The following is a 15,222-nucleotide window of genomic DNA, read 5'->3' as shown; positions in this document are numbered from 1 at the left end:
ATGGCCATTTTGAAGTTTACTAATGAAGCGCTGAAATGCATATTCAGCGCTTCATTAGCATGCGGGCAGCCGCGGCGCTTCGAAATTGACGCGGCTCGCCGCCACGCGGCTCATCCCGACGGGGCTCCTTTTCGAAAGGACCCTGCTAACTTTGAAGTCCCCTTATTCCCATCTGCTCATGGGAATAAGGGTACTCTGAAGTAGCCAGGGTCCTTTCGAAAAGGAGCCCTGTTGGGACGAGCCGCATGGCAGCGAGCCGTGTCAATTTCAAAGCGCCACAGCCGCCCGCATGCTAATGAAGCGCTGAATATGCATTTCAGCGCTTCATTAGTAAACTTCAAAATGGCCATTTGCATGGACATTTTGAAGTTTGGGTCTAGTGTAGACACGGCCTGAGAGTGTCACGCATGGAGGCTAAACATTTGCAAAAAATTTTGAAAATTAGTGTTCTTCCTCCATACTGGCTTCTACTTCAAAGTCAGTTTTGGTAGGCCCTTTCTTCACTCCTTCAGGGTCTCACAAGGTTTTGTCCTTGGCCTCCTCATCTGTTTGCAGTCTCCCATTTGCTCAGAAGACTTCAACTCATATCTCTGCCCACACTGGACCTGTTTTTCCCTACCATGAGCTGTCCACCTCTCTTGGTTGTTCCTGCTGGAAGCCTCACCATCAACTGAAACTGAACATGGCCAAATTGAACTCCTTATCTTTTGTCTGAAGCCAACCCATATTTTAGCCAAACTGGTTTGAATTAAAATTGGATACTGGGCTTCAAAAAGAAAGGTGACTGCAGGAGGCAGGGCTTGTTAGCTAAAACAGTTGCTTTTATGGATCTTGCATCTTTATGTGCCCAAAGAGATAATGTGGTGGATTCTTTTGAGTATTCAGAAGCCTTTCTTTATATGCAGGTCTAGGTGCATTGACATGCATGTGCTCTAGCAGAAAAAGCACCAGGAGAATTTGAATATTCAGCCAGATCCCATAGTCTTGATTTCAGCTCAGGTGACATTCCCATGGAGTTCTCTGAGGCTTGCAAAAAAATCAGTCAAGAAATGATAACCCAATTGTATGATGGTCAGGGAGATTTGGTCTTTCTAATTAGTTGAACCCATTCAGATGCTCAGTGTCAACCTATGTAACTGCCTGAGATTTTATTGTGCCACGGACTCCTCTCTTCTCTCCTACTGTTTCTTGTTCTCACATAGGCCGTGTCTACACATGCCCCAAACTTCAAAATGGCCACGCAAATGGCCATTTCGAAGTTTACTAATGAAGCGCTGAAATGCATATTCAGCACTTCATTAGCATGCGGGCGGCAGCGGCACTTCGAAATTGACGCGGCTTGCTGCCGCGCGTCTCGTCCAGACGGGGCTCCTTTTCGAAAGGACCCCACCTACTTCGAAGTCCCCTTATTCCCATCAGCTCATGGGAATAAGGGGCCTTCGAAGTAGGCGGGGTCCTTTCGAAAAGGAGCCCCGTCTGGACGAGACGTGCGGCGGCAAGCCATGTCAATTTTGAAGTGCTGCTGCCGCCCGCATGCTAATGAAGCACTGAATATGCATTTCAGCACTTCCTTAGTAAACTTCGAAATGGCCATTTGCGTGGCCATTTCGAAGTTTGGCGCACGTGTAGACGTAGCCATATTGTGTCTTGTTTCACATTAGATCATCATTAGATCTCTGGGATAGGGAATGTATCTTTTCATGTGATTGTATGACTTTTAGCACAATGAGCTACCTCATCCTGATTGAACTTTAGGACCCATCCAGACCACAAATAAAAATAACAGTTACTGGGAGATTTTACTGAGCACCGGCTACAGGATTTATTTTTCTTGAATTTCAAAATGTTCTTTGCAGAGGGATTGCTTGTGTCTTGCACAAGAATCTTGTCAAATAATCTGAATGCAGTGCCAGTCAAATGGCTTGAATAGATTGGATCGGGCATTTGAACTTGCTCCTCACTGTACTGATTGGAAAGGGTGCTTTCAAGTCTTGTGTGTGTAAGAAATAATTCATTCTCGCTTTTAAGTTGGTCGACAGGTGAATGGAGTGGATGCAGCAAATCTTGTGCTGGAGGGCAACAAAGTCGCCCAATTCAATGTGTCCAGAAAAAGTCTTTTCAAAAGGAAGAGGCAGTAGCACATTCTCTTTGTCCAGTCAGCACGCCAGTCCAAGTCCAGATATGTAATCTCCAAGACTGTCCACCTGAATGGAGCTCGGGTCCGTGGTCTCAGGTAATTGCGAGAAATAGAATGGTCTCTTCTGACAAAGTAATAGCTATATTGGCAGAGTCTCCAGTGAGAGAGGTTGCTGGAATAAATGTGTGCAGACTAGTTTTCCTTATATAGGTGTATCCTGCCTCCTTTGGAAGGTCTGTGTAAGCAAAATGTAAAGACAATCTAACTGGTTTTTGGATAGTGATTTTAATAAAGTAGAAAGCATGGCTGGCATAAGTTGATTCATGGACTTGCATCTGCACACCCTAATTTGGAATTTGTGCCTCAGTCAGCGGAGGGAAAAGGAAGAGTTTTCTAGTAAACACAAACAGAGCCACAGGATTCTCTGGTGTTCTGAAGGACAAGACTCTGTGGTTCCCTGAAAGTCATGCCTCCCCTTCCTGACATTAGTTCATACAGCAAAATTATCATTTTTCAAAGAAGCAGTATCAGCAGATGTACTACTAATGGAAAAAGAAAGGGGTTAGAATGGCACTTCAGTGCACATAAACATTTTGAAAACGTGGGTAGATAAAACCATGTTTTCCTCAACAAAACATGTAATATCACATATTTACTTTTGCTAGTGTAACCCATTCCAAGAAAGTGATTTAGTAGTGCAGTAAATTACCAGTCATGGCATAAGTCAGTAGCAGACGGCCCTCAGGCAGATTTCTATGTGTACACACCCTTTCTCAGAAATGTATGAAAAGCACGAACACTCTACATACTTAAGTTAAAAATTCATTTATGCTGTTTTTCCAGTGATGCTGGTGTTGGCACATAGTGCATATTAGTTTAACAGCACATGAACGGCTGTGAGAACTGACCCTGTGAGCCTATGTCAAAAGATGCAAAGTCTATTTCAATTTTTACTGTCAAAATTCGGTGAGCTACAAGATCAATCCAGTCCGTTACTGTATTTTAATGTCAGTATTCTTTGTGAGATTTAAAGAGGACTGGATGTAGTGCTCACAGTCACAGAGGGCATGATGCCTTTTGAGGTGAACAGAACTTCTCTTTATCCTATCACATTGTGCAAGAACAGAGGGCTACTCAGTGGCCTCTGGTATGAGGACATTCAAAAAGGAATCAGTACATGTTGAACCTCTCTAGTCTGGAACTGTTTTGTCCAGCAGCATCCATAATCCAGCATGATTTTAGTTAGTTGGATGACTATTTATCATAGATGTGGCCAAGTTTCCTGTGGTCCCATAAAGTTTTTTTCTGGCCACCAGTCCTGGCTCTCAGTGTTTGGTGCTGTTACTTAGCTGTGATTTATCCCTTAATGGCCGTGTCTACACTAGCCCCAAACTTCGAAATGGCCGCGCAAATGGCCATTTTGAAGTTTACTAATGAAGCACTGAAATGCATATTCAGCACCTCATTAGCATGCGGCGGCCGCGGCACTTCGAAATTGACGCGCCTCGCCGCCGCGCGGCTCGTCCCGACGGGACTCCTTTTCGAAAGGACCCCGCCTACTTTGAAGTCCCCTTATTCCCATCAGCTGAATGGGATCAGCTGATGGGAATAAGGGGACTTCGAAATAGGCGGGGTGCTTTAGAAAAGGAGCCCCGTCGGGATGAGCCACGCGGCGGCGAGGCGCGTCAATTTCGAAGTGCCGCGGCCACCGCATGCTAATGAGGTGCTGAATATGCATTTCAGTGCTTCGTTAGTAAACTTCGAAATGGCCATTTGCGCGGCCATTTCGAAGTTTGGGGCTAGTGTAGACATAGCCAATGTCTTCTAAGGACCGAGTAAGCAGTAGAAGTGTTTGTAATGCTGCTAGACAATATGGACTTCCAGAGGTCTGGCAAATTCTTTTATTCAGCAGTGGTCAGGTCCTGAGGGTGCCAGACCAGAGAGGTTCAACCTATATTTGGTTTTCACTGTATAGGCAAACATCTGGATTTCACTGTTGCGGGAGGTTGTAAAGACAGATATTACGGGTAATTTTTAAAGGATATGGACAATGATTTCAATATAGTAGCATACTACAAGACTGAAATTGAGTCCCTGGAATGGTTTGAGCAGGAAATTGGTCCACATGTACATGATTCCCCTATTGCCAAGATACATGATAGTGGTTTCTGAGGCTTTGAAGTATATGGAGGTCACCTTTTCATGTTTTTCTCTGAAGCCATGAGTTTAGAAATTTATTTATTTCAAAAATGAAGCCTGAGATTCACATATGTTTATGCAGCTTCCACAACCTGTGCTTTAAGAAAAATCATCAGTTGTCATACAAAGTGGATCAGGAACTGCCAGAAACTGCAATTATAGAAGGTCAAATGAACCAATGGTTAAATGTGGTGTCTCTTCTGAATGATTCTGGATTCATGTGGATTTTCAGAAAGATATAAAGATATAGGATCTGATTCACCCAATAATACTCTGGTTTTATGCTGATTTAACTCTATTGCACTGAGTCCCATTCAGAGGTGGGAAAAGCACCCAAAAAGTTACTTGAGTAAAAGTACACCTGCTTTGGGGGGGGCAGAGGAGGGGTGTACTTAAGTACAAGTCACCTGTGTCCTGCTAGAAAACCACTTAAGTAAAAGTACAAACACACACACACACAAACCACATCTTTATTGTACTTAAGTATCTAGAAGTGAAATCAGATGTACATTTGCTCAGGTAACTTTTTGGGTCCTTTTTCCACCTCTGCTCCCATTATTCCATTTTTTACCCTTTTCAATCTCTTAAGCATCCCAACTGTTTGAGAGACAGGACAGATATACTGGAAACTTGTAATTAATTTTGATTTTTAAATACTAATGCTCTTCACCTGTTGAATAATCTAAAGACAGTTATGTTTAAAACTTTATTTAGCTTTCGTTCCGAGACAGAAGGAAAATATTTATAACCACAAAGATATCAAACATCAAAAGGCATGCTAATGGGTTTGCTATTTGCAGAAATATTTTGTAAATGGTTTGCGTTTGTATCTGTTTCTTAGAAATAAAAGTATCATTTTAAGTTTCCCACAATCGCCACTCTCTGGGGGGCCTAGCAGGCTCTATCTCTCCTATCTTAATGAAGGTTCAGGGTGTTCAGTCTTTCACAAATACTTCATTGGTCCCTAGTCTTCATTAGTTATTGAAGTTAAACAGGTGTCAAGATTAAAAGGGTTTGTAACAGTTGAGACTAAAGATATCTTTCCTCTCTTAATTATTCATCTTTTACTCTAACTTTGGGGTTGTCATTTCACTAGTCAGGTTGTCATCACAGTTTTTCAGGACCTAAATTTCTAATTGTAAAAGCACATATAAATAGTTTTTCTTTGAAGTGGAAAGAAAGGAGACAGGGCTTGAAAACCTTTCCTTGCAGCTTGCAAAAGCTGGAAGGAAAAGCCCATTCTTGGCCCCTTTATTATAATGTTTTGAACTTGCTGCTTCAGGTTGGGATTTCCAAAGGGACTTAAAAATTAGATATGCAACTCCTATTGAAATAAAATGGCAGTTGGGGATAGAACTTCTTTAGGTCTCACTCTGAAAATCTCAACCTCTGCCTATCACATTGCAGAATCTAAATAATTAAATAAATAAATTATATCCCTCATTGGCTGCATCTACACTGGCAAGCTCTGTCAAAATATTTTTCGAAAGAAGGGGCTCTTTCAAAATATCCAGTGGAGGGTCTACACACAAAAAGTGTTCTTACAAAATTAAATTGAAAGAATGCAGCACTCCTTTCAAAAGCACTCTTCCACTCCCATTTCAGGAACAGCACCTTCTTTGGAAAGCTTCTTTCAAAAGAAAATGTGTGTAGATGTTTCTCAGGCCCCCTTTTTCCAAAAGAGTGGTCCTCATGGGGTCTGATTTTCGATCGCTGGCCCATTCTTTCGAAAGAGTGGGGGCTGTGTGAACATTCTCTTTTGAAAGAGCAGATCACTGGTTTGATCTGCTTTTTGTGTGTGTGGATGCACTCTTTTGAAAGTTCTTTCAGAAGAGATCTTCCAGAAAGGCTTATTTTGAAGGAGCGCTGTAGTGTAGATGTAGCCACTAGGTCAAATCTCTTTTCACAGACAGAGAGAATTCAGCTCAGTTTATGGGAAGATCACAAATCCACAGCTTTTCAGGTAGCAGAGGTTTCTGTTGCCCTGCCCAGGCAGTGCTATGTTTGGATAGGATGTTTTAAAAATATCAGCAGTCTAACATACACTTGCGTAGCCACAGTATGTAGGCTTTTATATGAACGTTAACCCAGTGAACTCTGGTAAAAAAGTAACAAATTGAAAGCAAGAAAAGGATGGTAAGAAATCTGCAAAATTATCTCAAGGTTCATCCAATTGTACAATTTCTGCTTTAGAATATATTCAGTTGGTGCATTTTGTTTGAGCCATAAAAAGCATATTTTAGATTTTAATTCGTCATAGTAACAAACAAAAATGACTCAGTATTTAGTTTTCTACCTATAGGCACAATACCCTGAGTTCTAGTTATGGCTTTGCCAAATAATTTGCTTTGTGGCCTTGGCCAAGGCAAGTCATATACCATTCTTTGAAGAAACAGGCATGAGCAAGAGGCATGAGCTGGTTATGTCTCCATGATTTGTGAGCATCTCCTGTTCTAGCGCTGACCTTAGCATAAATTGGAGCAGCCTTGGGGCTGCTCTAACTTACAACAGCTAACTGTGGCCCTCAGAACAAACACAAATTGAGAATTGGTAGAGCATTGCTTCCATCTGTCTCTTCCCATCTTTTGTACCACTGTATGTTTGGGTAATATGGGAACCAGCTAGTGTGGCTTTACATTAGCTCAGAGATCCTAGCACTGGAAGAAAATCTCATATGGGCCAAATTTCAGCCACTCTGTGTTGTCAGCAGCTAAGAGAATCTCTCTCTCTCTGCTTCAGTTCTCCATGTACAGAAGAGAATGTTTAGCTTCCTTTACTAGAGGGCTGTGAGGGTTAGTTAAGGCTACACAATGAAATGTTTAACTCCAGGTTTGAAAAATGAAAAGTGCCACAAAAGTATGTTTATTATATTATGTCGTTCCATAAGAGAATTACAGGTTTAAGTTAACAGCAATGGCTACAGATAAGATTCATTATGGCTTCTGTGTTCTGCTGCAAATACAAAAATGTCAATTTGAAGTGCCCCTGACTGAAATGAGTATTTCTTTCTGCCAAAGTGTTCCAAGACCTGTGGGAGAGGCATTAAGAAACGGGATGTCCACTGCAAAAGCACCAGTCTTTCCAAGCTGAAAATCTTACCAGAAAGTATGTGCAGCAGGGAGCCCAAACCAGAATCGCAACAGCCCTGTGTACTAGGACGATGCCCCAAAAATGATCGGCTCCAGTGGGTGGTTTCTTCTTGGACTGAGGTACAGTACTGCAGTCTGAGTGACTATTTCATTCTCCGCAGAGGTCATGTAAGAGTATTGACATGCCAGCGTGCATAGAGCACGTGAGAGGAGAAAAGTGCTGTGGCTTCGGTATGGATCATGATCTGGATCAGTTGTTCATAAGTGTTTTGCCTGTAACTTGTCATCATGGGGTGAACTCATTACTGTGGCACCTCCTGCTGGTCACTTGGGGAATTAGCTAGATGTCTGGCATGGCCCCTCCCTCTAGCCAGCGTGTCATCCTTTACCACTCCCCACTCTCATTTGTGCTCTATTCAGGACCTCCGTCACTTCCAGGATTGCAGGGTCCTCCCCAGAACACTGCCCTCCAGCAGTGCCCAGTACAGTCCTGTGTCCCCTTCCTGGGGTCTCAGCAGTCCTTGTGCAGGGCACCCACCAGGGCAGCCAACGGCAGCCTCTGTCTAGCCACCGACCTACGGGGCAAGCCACAGCCTGTATTGGCCCCAGTCAGTGTGGCTACGTGCAATGCAAAGAGGAAGGGCAGAGACTCCAGCCCATCCACTACTTTGATTCCCAGCCCAGGGAACCTGTGGCAACAGCCTTGTTCTGCCCTCCTCCTTTCTCCCCTTTACTGCCTTAGTCCCTGGGCCCCTTCCCCTATGGCCCCTTGCACCTTCTGGGCCTCTCTATCAGGGCCAGTAGCCTGACAGGTGTCAGGCTAGAGCCTCTCACTAGCTCCCCACAGTGTGCCCAATACTGCTCTAACTGAGGTGCTTACTCTTAGTGAGAGCTGATCCTGCACCTGGCTAGGATCTAACTGACCCAGCTCCTTATATTCAGGGCTGCTCCAGCAAGCTACCCTCCAATTGGCGGCTTCCTAGCCCTTTTCTAATTGGCTGGGGTGCAACACAGGTTCCCTCCAGCCTGCATTAAACCCCTTCCTTGAAGGAGTAGGGTAGCTGCTCCACTACACTAGTATAAACATAACTAGTAATTTGTATCATCTTACTTTCTAGGGACTTAAAACACTTAATTTTCTGAATGTTTTGGGTACCTTTCTACCTTTTGAAGTGTTTCAATTTCAGCATCTAAAGATTGAGGACCTCAAATTTTGCTTTGAAAATTTAGTTCTTCTTGTGTCAACACACTTGACTGTATTCTGCTTTCACTCTTTGTGCCAGACCCCCGGCTCCCCAGTGATTTCCAATATGGCAGCATTCATACTAGCTTAGAAACACTTTCTCATTATCTTTATGTTTTTTGTTTTCTATTTTCTGCATTCATACCTCTACGAAAGTTTGTCAGGTTCGTTAGTGGAGCAGATATTAATTTATGGCAATAAAATTATTATTATTTTTTAGTGCTCAGCCTCCTGTGGCCCAGGTATTAAAAAGCGGGAAATGAAGTGCAGTGAGAAAAGCATCCATGGAAAATGGATCACTTTCCCTCAACGAAGATGTCGGAACATAAAGAAACCAAACATAGAACTAGAAGAACCGTGTAACAAAGGGGCTTGTCCATTGCAGAGGTTATACCGCATGGTGTCCGGGTGGGACTCCTCACCCTGGCAGCAGGTATGAGAAAAAAGTGTCGCCCTGGATGATTTCCACCTAAGTACTCTCCATTCAAAGTGCCACTTCCTCCTTTGGTATTTATGGAGTTAACAGGGAGGGCTCGTCTACACCAGCCCCCTCCTTCGAAGGGGGCATGTAAACAAGCCTGATCAGAGAATAGCAATAAGATGACGCGCTGCATATGCAGCATCTCATTGGCATAATTCCCGCCACACGAAACTTCAAGGTTCCCTTACTCCCTACCCTGCTTGCTGCTGCTTCGAAGTTAGCAACTTGGAATTTTTCCTGGCAGGAATTATGCTAATGAGGTGCTGCATATGCAGCATGGCACCTCATTTCTGTTTTCCCATCTGGCTTGTTTACATGTCCCCTTCGAAGGAGATGGCCAGTGTAGACGAGCCAGGAGTGTACGGTTCCTTCTGTGTGATAGGACTGACACTGCTTTCCGATTGTTGGTCACTGTGGAATGGAGAACCTCACATTTACCACAAGTGACTGTACCTTTAATGGCCAGACCAGTAAGCCTCCCAGTTCAGTCCTCTTTTAACTCCACCACACATTGTAGCCAGCTAATGTCTGAATTAGAAATATCAGGCCAAATTCTGTTCTCTGTTACATCCATGCTGCCCCAGTGGCCTACCACGTGGTAATAGGGTATGACATAATCAGTGGGTGAGAATGGCTGGCATTTAGGATAGCCAATGCAAAAAGTTCACAGGAGTATGGTGAACTCAGCTTACAGGCAGAGTAGGTGATTGGCAAAACACCTTCTGAATCATGAATGTCCAGGAAAACTGCACACACCGACCATGCAGAGCTGTGCAGCCATTCCAAAGAGAAGACTAGAACAAAGCATAATCAGTTATAATGGGACTACTGTTTCTTGGTGCTGATTGGCCATGGGTGTCTTCTGCAGAGAGTCATGAGAACAGCCATGCTGGGTCAGACTAATGGTCCATCTAGACCAGTATCCTGTCTTCCAACAGTGGCCAGCGTCAGATGCTTCAGAGGGAACTAAAAGCAGGGTAATTGTCAAGTGTTCCATCCCATTGTCCAGTCTCAGCTTCTAGCAGTATTCCATAAAAAAATGTTGGGCCAGGCAGACATTTTGGCATGATGCAGCTGGTTCCGTATTCCTGAATTTTGGTGTAGTTAGTTCATTTGTCCTAACATTGAAAAATCTCTCTTATTACTTGTGAGCCGTGTCTACACGTGCACGCTACTTCGAAGTAGTGGCACTAACTTCGAAATAGCTCCCGTCATGGCTACACGTGCTGGGCGCTATTTTGATGTTAACATCGACGTTAGGTGGCGAGACGTCGAAGCTGCTAACCCCATGAGGGGATGGGAATAGCGCCCTACTTCGAAGTTGAACGTCGAAGTAGGGCACGTGTAGTCGTTGCGTGTCCCGCAACATCGAAATAGCGGGGTCCACCATGGCGGTCATCAGCTGAGGGGTTGAGAGACGGTCTCTCTCCAGCCCCTGCGGGGCTCTATGGTCACCGTGTGCAGCAGCCCTTAGCCCAGGGCTTCTGGCTGCTGCTGCTGCTGCTGCAGGTGGGGATCCATGCTGCATGCACGGGGTCTGCAACCAGTTGTCGGCTCTGTGGATCTTGTGTTGTTTAGTGCAACTGTGTCTGGGAGGGGCCCTTTAAGGGAGCGGCTTGCTGTTGAGTCCGCCCTGTGACCCTGTCTGCAGCTGTGCCTGGCACCCTTATTTCGATGTGTGCTACTTTGGCGTGTAGACGTTCCCTCGCAGCGCCTATTTCGATGTGGTGCTGCACAACGTCAATGTTGAACATCGACGTTGTCAGCCCTGGAGGACGTGTAGACGTTATTCATCGAAATAGACTATTTCGATGTCGCCACATCGAAATAGGCTACTTCGATGTAGGCTTCACGTGTAGACGTAGCCGTGGTGTTCTTTGTCACTGGCCCCTATCAAAACAAGAGGATACTAGGCTAGATGGACCCTTGGTGTGACCCAGTATGGCCCTTGTTATGTTCATGTATGTGCTGCAGCTGCACTACATTCTGTGTCATTTCCAAAGTCCATCTTTCCATTGTTCTTGAAAGTATACTGTGGGTGAATCATTACATATCTACATGCACATTATATTAGAGCATCTGCACAGATTCTCTGGAATTCCTTTAACACGGTGATTGATTACTGGATCAGTCTGTATTTGTTTCTATATTCTTGCAAACTAGCTTCTGTATTTCTGGAACTTGTTTACATTATGAGTCATATCTATGAGAGACATATTTATTCCAGATCAATAACAATGTTAGCCTGGCAGTTGTGATCAGATGATACCTATCACATCTGTCTTAAGGACAGACTTTTCCTAAAGCACGTCCAAGTTAAAAAAAAACACTCGCTTTATAATTACATCAGAGATCTTTTTTGCAAATGCTTATTTTTTTCCCCCAGACACTTACACAATTAAAGGAATTTTACCTGAATTGGGACAGTATGACTGGGCTCAGAGAATCAAGTTTCCAAACAGATCAACAACCACAATGAGTGCGAGGTTTTCTGAAAGTCTGACCTCCCACCTAAGTAACTAAATAAGTAACCAGATTTTCAGAGGTATTCAGTGCAAGTTGGACACTGACCTGTTTTGAAAATCTGGCACTTGCTTTAGTGGCTCAATGGGAGCTGTGTTCACTTGAAAATCTGGCTCCGATTCTGAGAGCTGAGCATTGGCACATCTGTCTCTTTTGAAAATCTGGTCCTTAGGTCTCCATCATTTGTGGGCCTCATCTAATGTGCTTGGTAGCCTTTCCATTGACTTTCAGGGACTTTGGAAGGCCATTTGTATTGTATAACATGGCTTCTTATGTTTCCGTCTCTGCAGTGTACAGTAACATGTGGTGGGGGAGTGCAGATCCGGAGTGTGCAGTGCCTCCGGCAGGGGCAACCAGCAGTGGGTTGTCTGCCACATCAAAAACCAGCAACGTCGAGAGCCTGCAACACTAACTTCTGCTTAGCTCCAGAGAAAAAAGGTGAAAAATCAAACTGTGCTGTGAATTACATTCAGTGGTGGGTTTGATTGCTTAGAATTTTATACTCTGGCAAATATCACCTTTGTCAGGGATGTTCTCAAAATAGATGGGGGCAGGGGAGGTTATTTTTTGTATCTTCCTGTGTAAATCCCACATTTTTCAGTATCATGATTGTGCACTGCAATATATTAAATTCAGAAGTGCACTGTCTTTTTTTTTTTGACAAGGAGCACTTTTAAAGCAGATAGAAGTGGGTGTTTCTAGTCCTCATATTCTTCAGATCCTAAAGCAAGATAATAGCAGCAGTTGGACCAGAACACAAGGGCTAGAAACAGCCATCTCCCCCATACAATACCATTTGTGCTTTACAGAAGACAGCTTGTGAATGCCTGAGAGATCCAGATAGCATTCTTCCTGGGACAGAACATTCTTATTGGAGAGGTGTCTCCCCACACTGCCTATTCTCTGTCAAGTAGGTCTACCAGAAAAGACTGAGCCATAAGAGACAGCTAGAGGAAATAGAACAGGAGACAGAGAATAACCATCAGACAATAGTCTCTGTCATCCCAATTGTTTCCTGCAGCGTACTATGAAAGGAAAACCTATAATACACATCACTATGTCAACTGCCAGGTCTTTGGAAAACATAATATTGCATTAGCCTAAGAGGGTGTAGAAATAATTTCAATAGTGCTTTATTTGTGCCATGTGCAAAATCCTTCCTTGGGATCCAGCCAGCCTGGGTTGGAAGAATAGATGGATCAGTCCTAAAAGGAACAAGTAAATAACTGAACAAGTTTAGAAGTGACTAATCAGTTCTAAAAACTCAGGTGTTACTTCCAAATCTTATTACAGAATTTGTTTTGTGAATTTATGAAATCACTTTCTGTCAAGATAGAGCAAAACCTTCACCTTAAACATGCTCCTCCAGCCATATTTCATGCCTGGGCAGATGGCTGTTATTCAGTTTGGTCTTGGCCAGTTTGCTTCCCTCACCACAACTGTAGAAGCTCTTTTCCCTGTAGTGTAACTGGTTCTTCAGACTCTGGAGATCAATTTTCTTTTTCTCACTAACTGTCCCATGCAGGGGGTTTAGATAGCGAAGGGGGCCAGCTGTTCTGGAGTCACATGGAAGCAAATCACTCTCAATTTATAGCACAGCTCCATCTCTGTGAACCATTAGCGAGAGATCATGGAGAGGAAATAAGCATTTATGGGGGAGTTATCATACTCTCCTGAACAAGTTGGGGCTCCCCACAGGCTATTTTTTTTCTCATTTCCATCACTCCACCAGAAACAGCAACAGGTATTGTAAGTTATAGCCAATGAATCCAAGCTACTTGGAGCACCTTAAAAGGAAAACAGCATTTTTACAAACATGAACATTCATGTAGATGAGGGAACATACCAATGGGTGTCTTTCCATTGACTTCAGTGGTCTCTGAATTAGGCCCTAAAAAAGTGATTCTTTTCAAGGACCTAAGTGGCTTATGTGTTTCAAAACTGCTGTTTTATTGACAAAACCCAGGGAGCATCCACATTCCCAAGGTGTTCTATTGACAGTAAATTGACAGAATGAGGCACTTCTGTCAACAGTCTTATCCTGCTCCCCACAAGTTATAATGCCTCTGTCGACAGAGATCTGTCAACCAAAGCAGGTCTGGACTTCCCAGGGGGCCCGCCGTTGCTTCGCTGGCACCCAGGGCTTGTAGGACACCGGGCAGCCCTGTCTGCTGTGCTTCTGGTTGGCCGTTTTGTCAAGAGAGTGGCTAGGCAGTCCAGCCACTCTTGTGATCTGATTGGTAATTTGGGCGCAAACTGTCAACAGAAATTTTGTTGGAAGATCTCTTCAGACAAAAACTTTGGTCGACAAAGTACTGTAATTTAGACACATCCTAAGCTGCTACAGGACTACTTGCTTTATTTTGCACAGATATAGGAAACACTAACAATGAGTTGTCTCTGAGACTGCTCATTGACAATAATGGGTCAAGATTTTGCCCTCGTTTATTTTTGAAGTGTTGTGGTGTAAACTATTTTGGTTACCTCTCATCATGCCACAATCAATTAAAAAGAAAGTGATTTTGAGAAAAAAAAAGATTGTACAAGGCCTTCTTTAGCTGGAATTATCCCCCATATTTACATCATCCATTTGTGTCAAGAAATCAAACTGAAGTACTGCCTAATTTGTCAAATTGTTGAAATACACCCTGAACATATTAATTGGATTTGCCTTTTCAGATGATCCCTCTTGTCTGGATTACTTTCCCTGGTGTCATCTGGTCCCACAGCATGGTGTCTGCAACCACAAGTTTTATGGCAAGCAGTGCTGTAAATCATGCACAAGGAAGATCTGATTGCAATATTTTATTGCAACCCTGCAATGATAATATTCTCCCTTTTGGTTTACATTGAGATTCGATTGATTTTTGAGGCAGGATCTGATGCCACATAAACCACTGATGGAAGAGAGAGAGATATGACAGAGTAGCTTTCTAGGGGACTCTCTGAGGTACAGTAATTGTTAGATAAATAGTGATCCAGGACTAGCTTTTTTGGTTTTGTTTTGTTCTGCTGACCTTCCTAAAGTATGGGGTACTATGGATCACTTGAACACTACAAAGCAAGGGAAAATTCTTCCTGTTGCTCTTTAAACCTGTCATTTTGCACTGTCATATGTGAAAAGGAGGAAAATAAGGTAAGCAATGATCACCTGGATCATTTATCAGAATGCAAGCAAAGGAGATTGAGAATTCTGTGCTGGCAATGTGGCAGATGTATCTCGGTCTATCATTACTCTTGCTTTTTCAATATTTGTTATGATAATGTCCATTCAAAGTAAGGACGTGGTTTACTACAGTTCTCATGAGAGAGATGTCCGTATGGCTGTTGCTTGGAGCATGCAGTGTCATGCATAATCATAGATGTTGTGACCACAATAAGTAAATAGTGCACTACAAAGATAACTGGTGCTTCTGCATTACACTTGCTGCTGGAAAAGCAAGTATGGCATCATGCTAATGGTTTTACTGTTTTGAAAAAAAAATCACTTTGTGCTTAGTGTAGAAACTCAGAGGTGGTTAACTAGTAACTTGAAATGTATTGCTAGAAA

The 15,222-nt window shown here is 43.3% G+C and overlaps 1 protein-coding gene across 1 annotated transcript in view; it reads left to right on the top strand.

The window, feature by feature from the left end:
• ADAMTS18 (ADAM metallopeptidase with thrombospondin type 1 motif 18) overlaps nucleotides 1-14,467 on the top strand; it is a 117,183-nt gene extending 102,716 nt beyond the window's left edge. Inside the window, exons 18-22 of the mRNA XM_075008734.1 lie at nucleotides 2,029-2,233; nucleotides 7,354-7,545; nucleotides 8,889-9,101; nucleotides 11,963-12,110; nucleotides 14,352-14,467. Of these exons, the coding sequence (XP_074864835.1) occupies nucleotides 2,029-2,233; nucleotides 7,354-7,545; nucleotides 8,889-9,101; nucleotides 11,963-12,110; nucleotides 14,352-14,467 (874 nt within the window). The remainder of the gene's footprint in view (nucleotides 1-2,028; nucleotides 2,234-7,353; nucleotides 7,546-8,888; nucleotides 9,102-11,962; nucleotides 12,111-14,351) is intronic.
• The last annotated feature ends 755 nt before the right edge of the window (nucleotides 14,468-15,222 follow it).

Source organism: Carettochelys insculpta, chromosome 14 (assembly GCF_033958435.1).
Source record: "Carettochelys insculpta isolate YL-2023 chromosome 14, ASM3395843v1, whole genome shotgun sequence".
In the NCBI taxonomy this organism is placed as follows: Eukaryota; Metazoa; Chordata; order Testudines; family Carettochelyidae; genus Carettochelys; species Carettochelys insculpta.
Note: the sequence above shows the minus strand (reverse complement) of the source record. Positions and strands in the feature narration are given on the sequence as shown.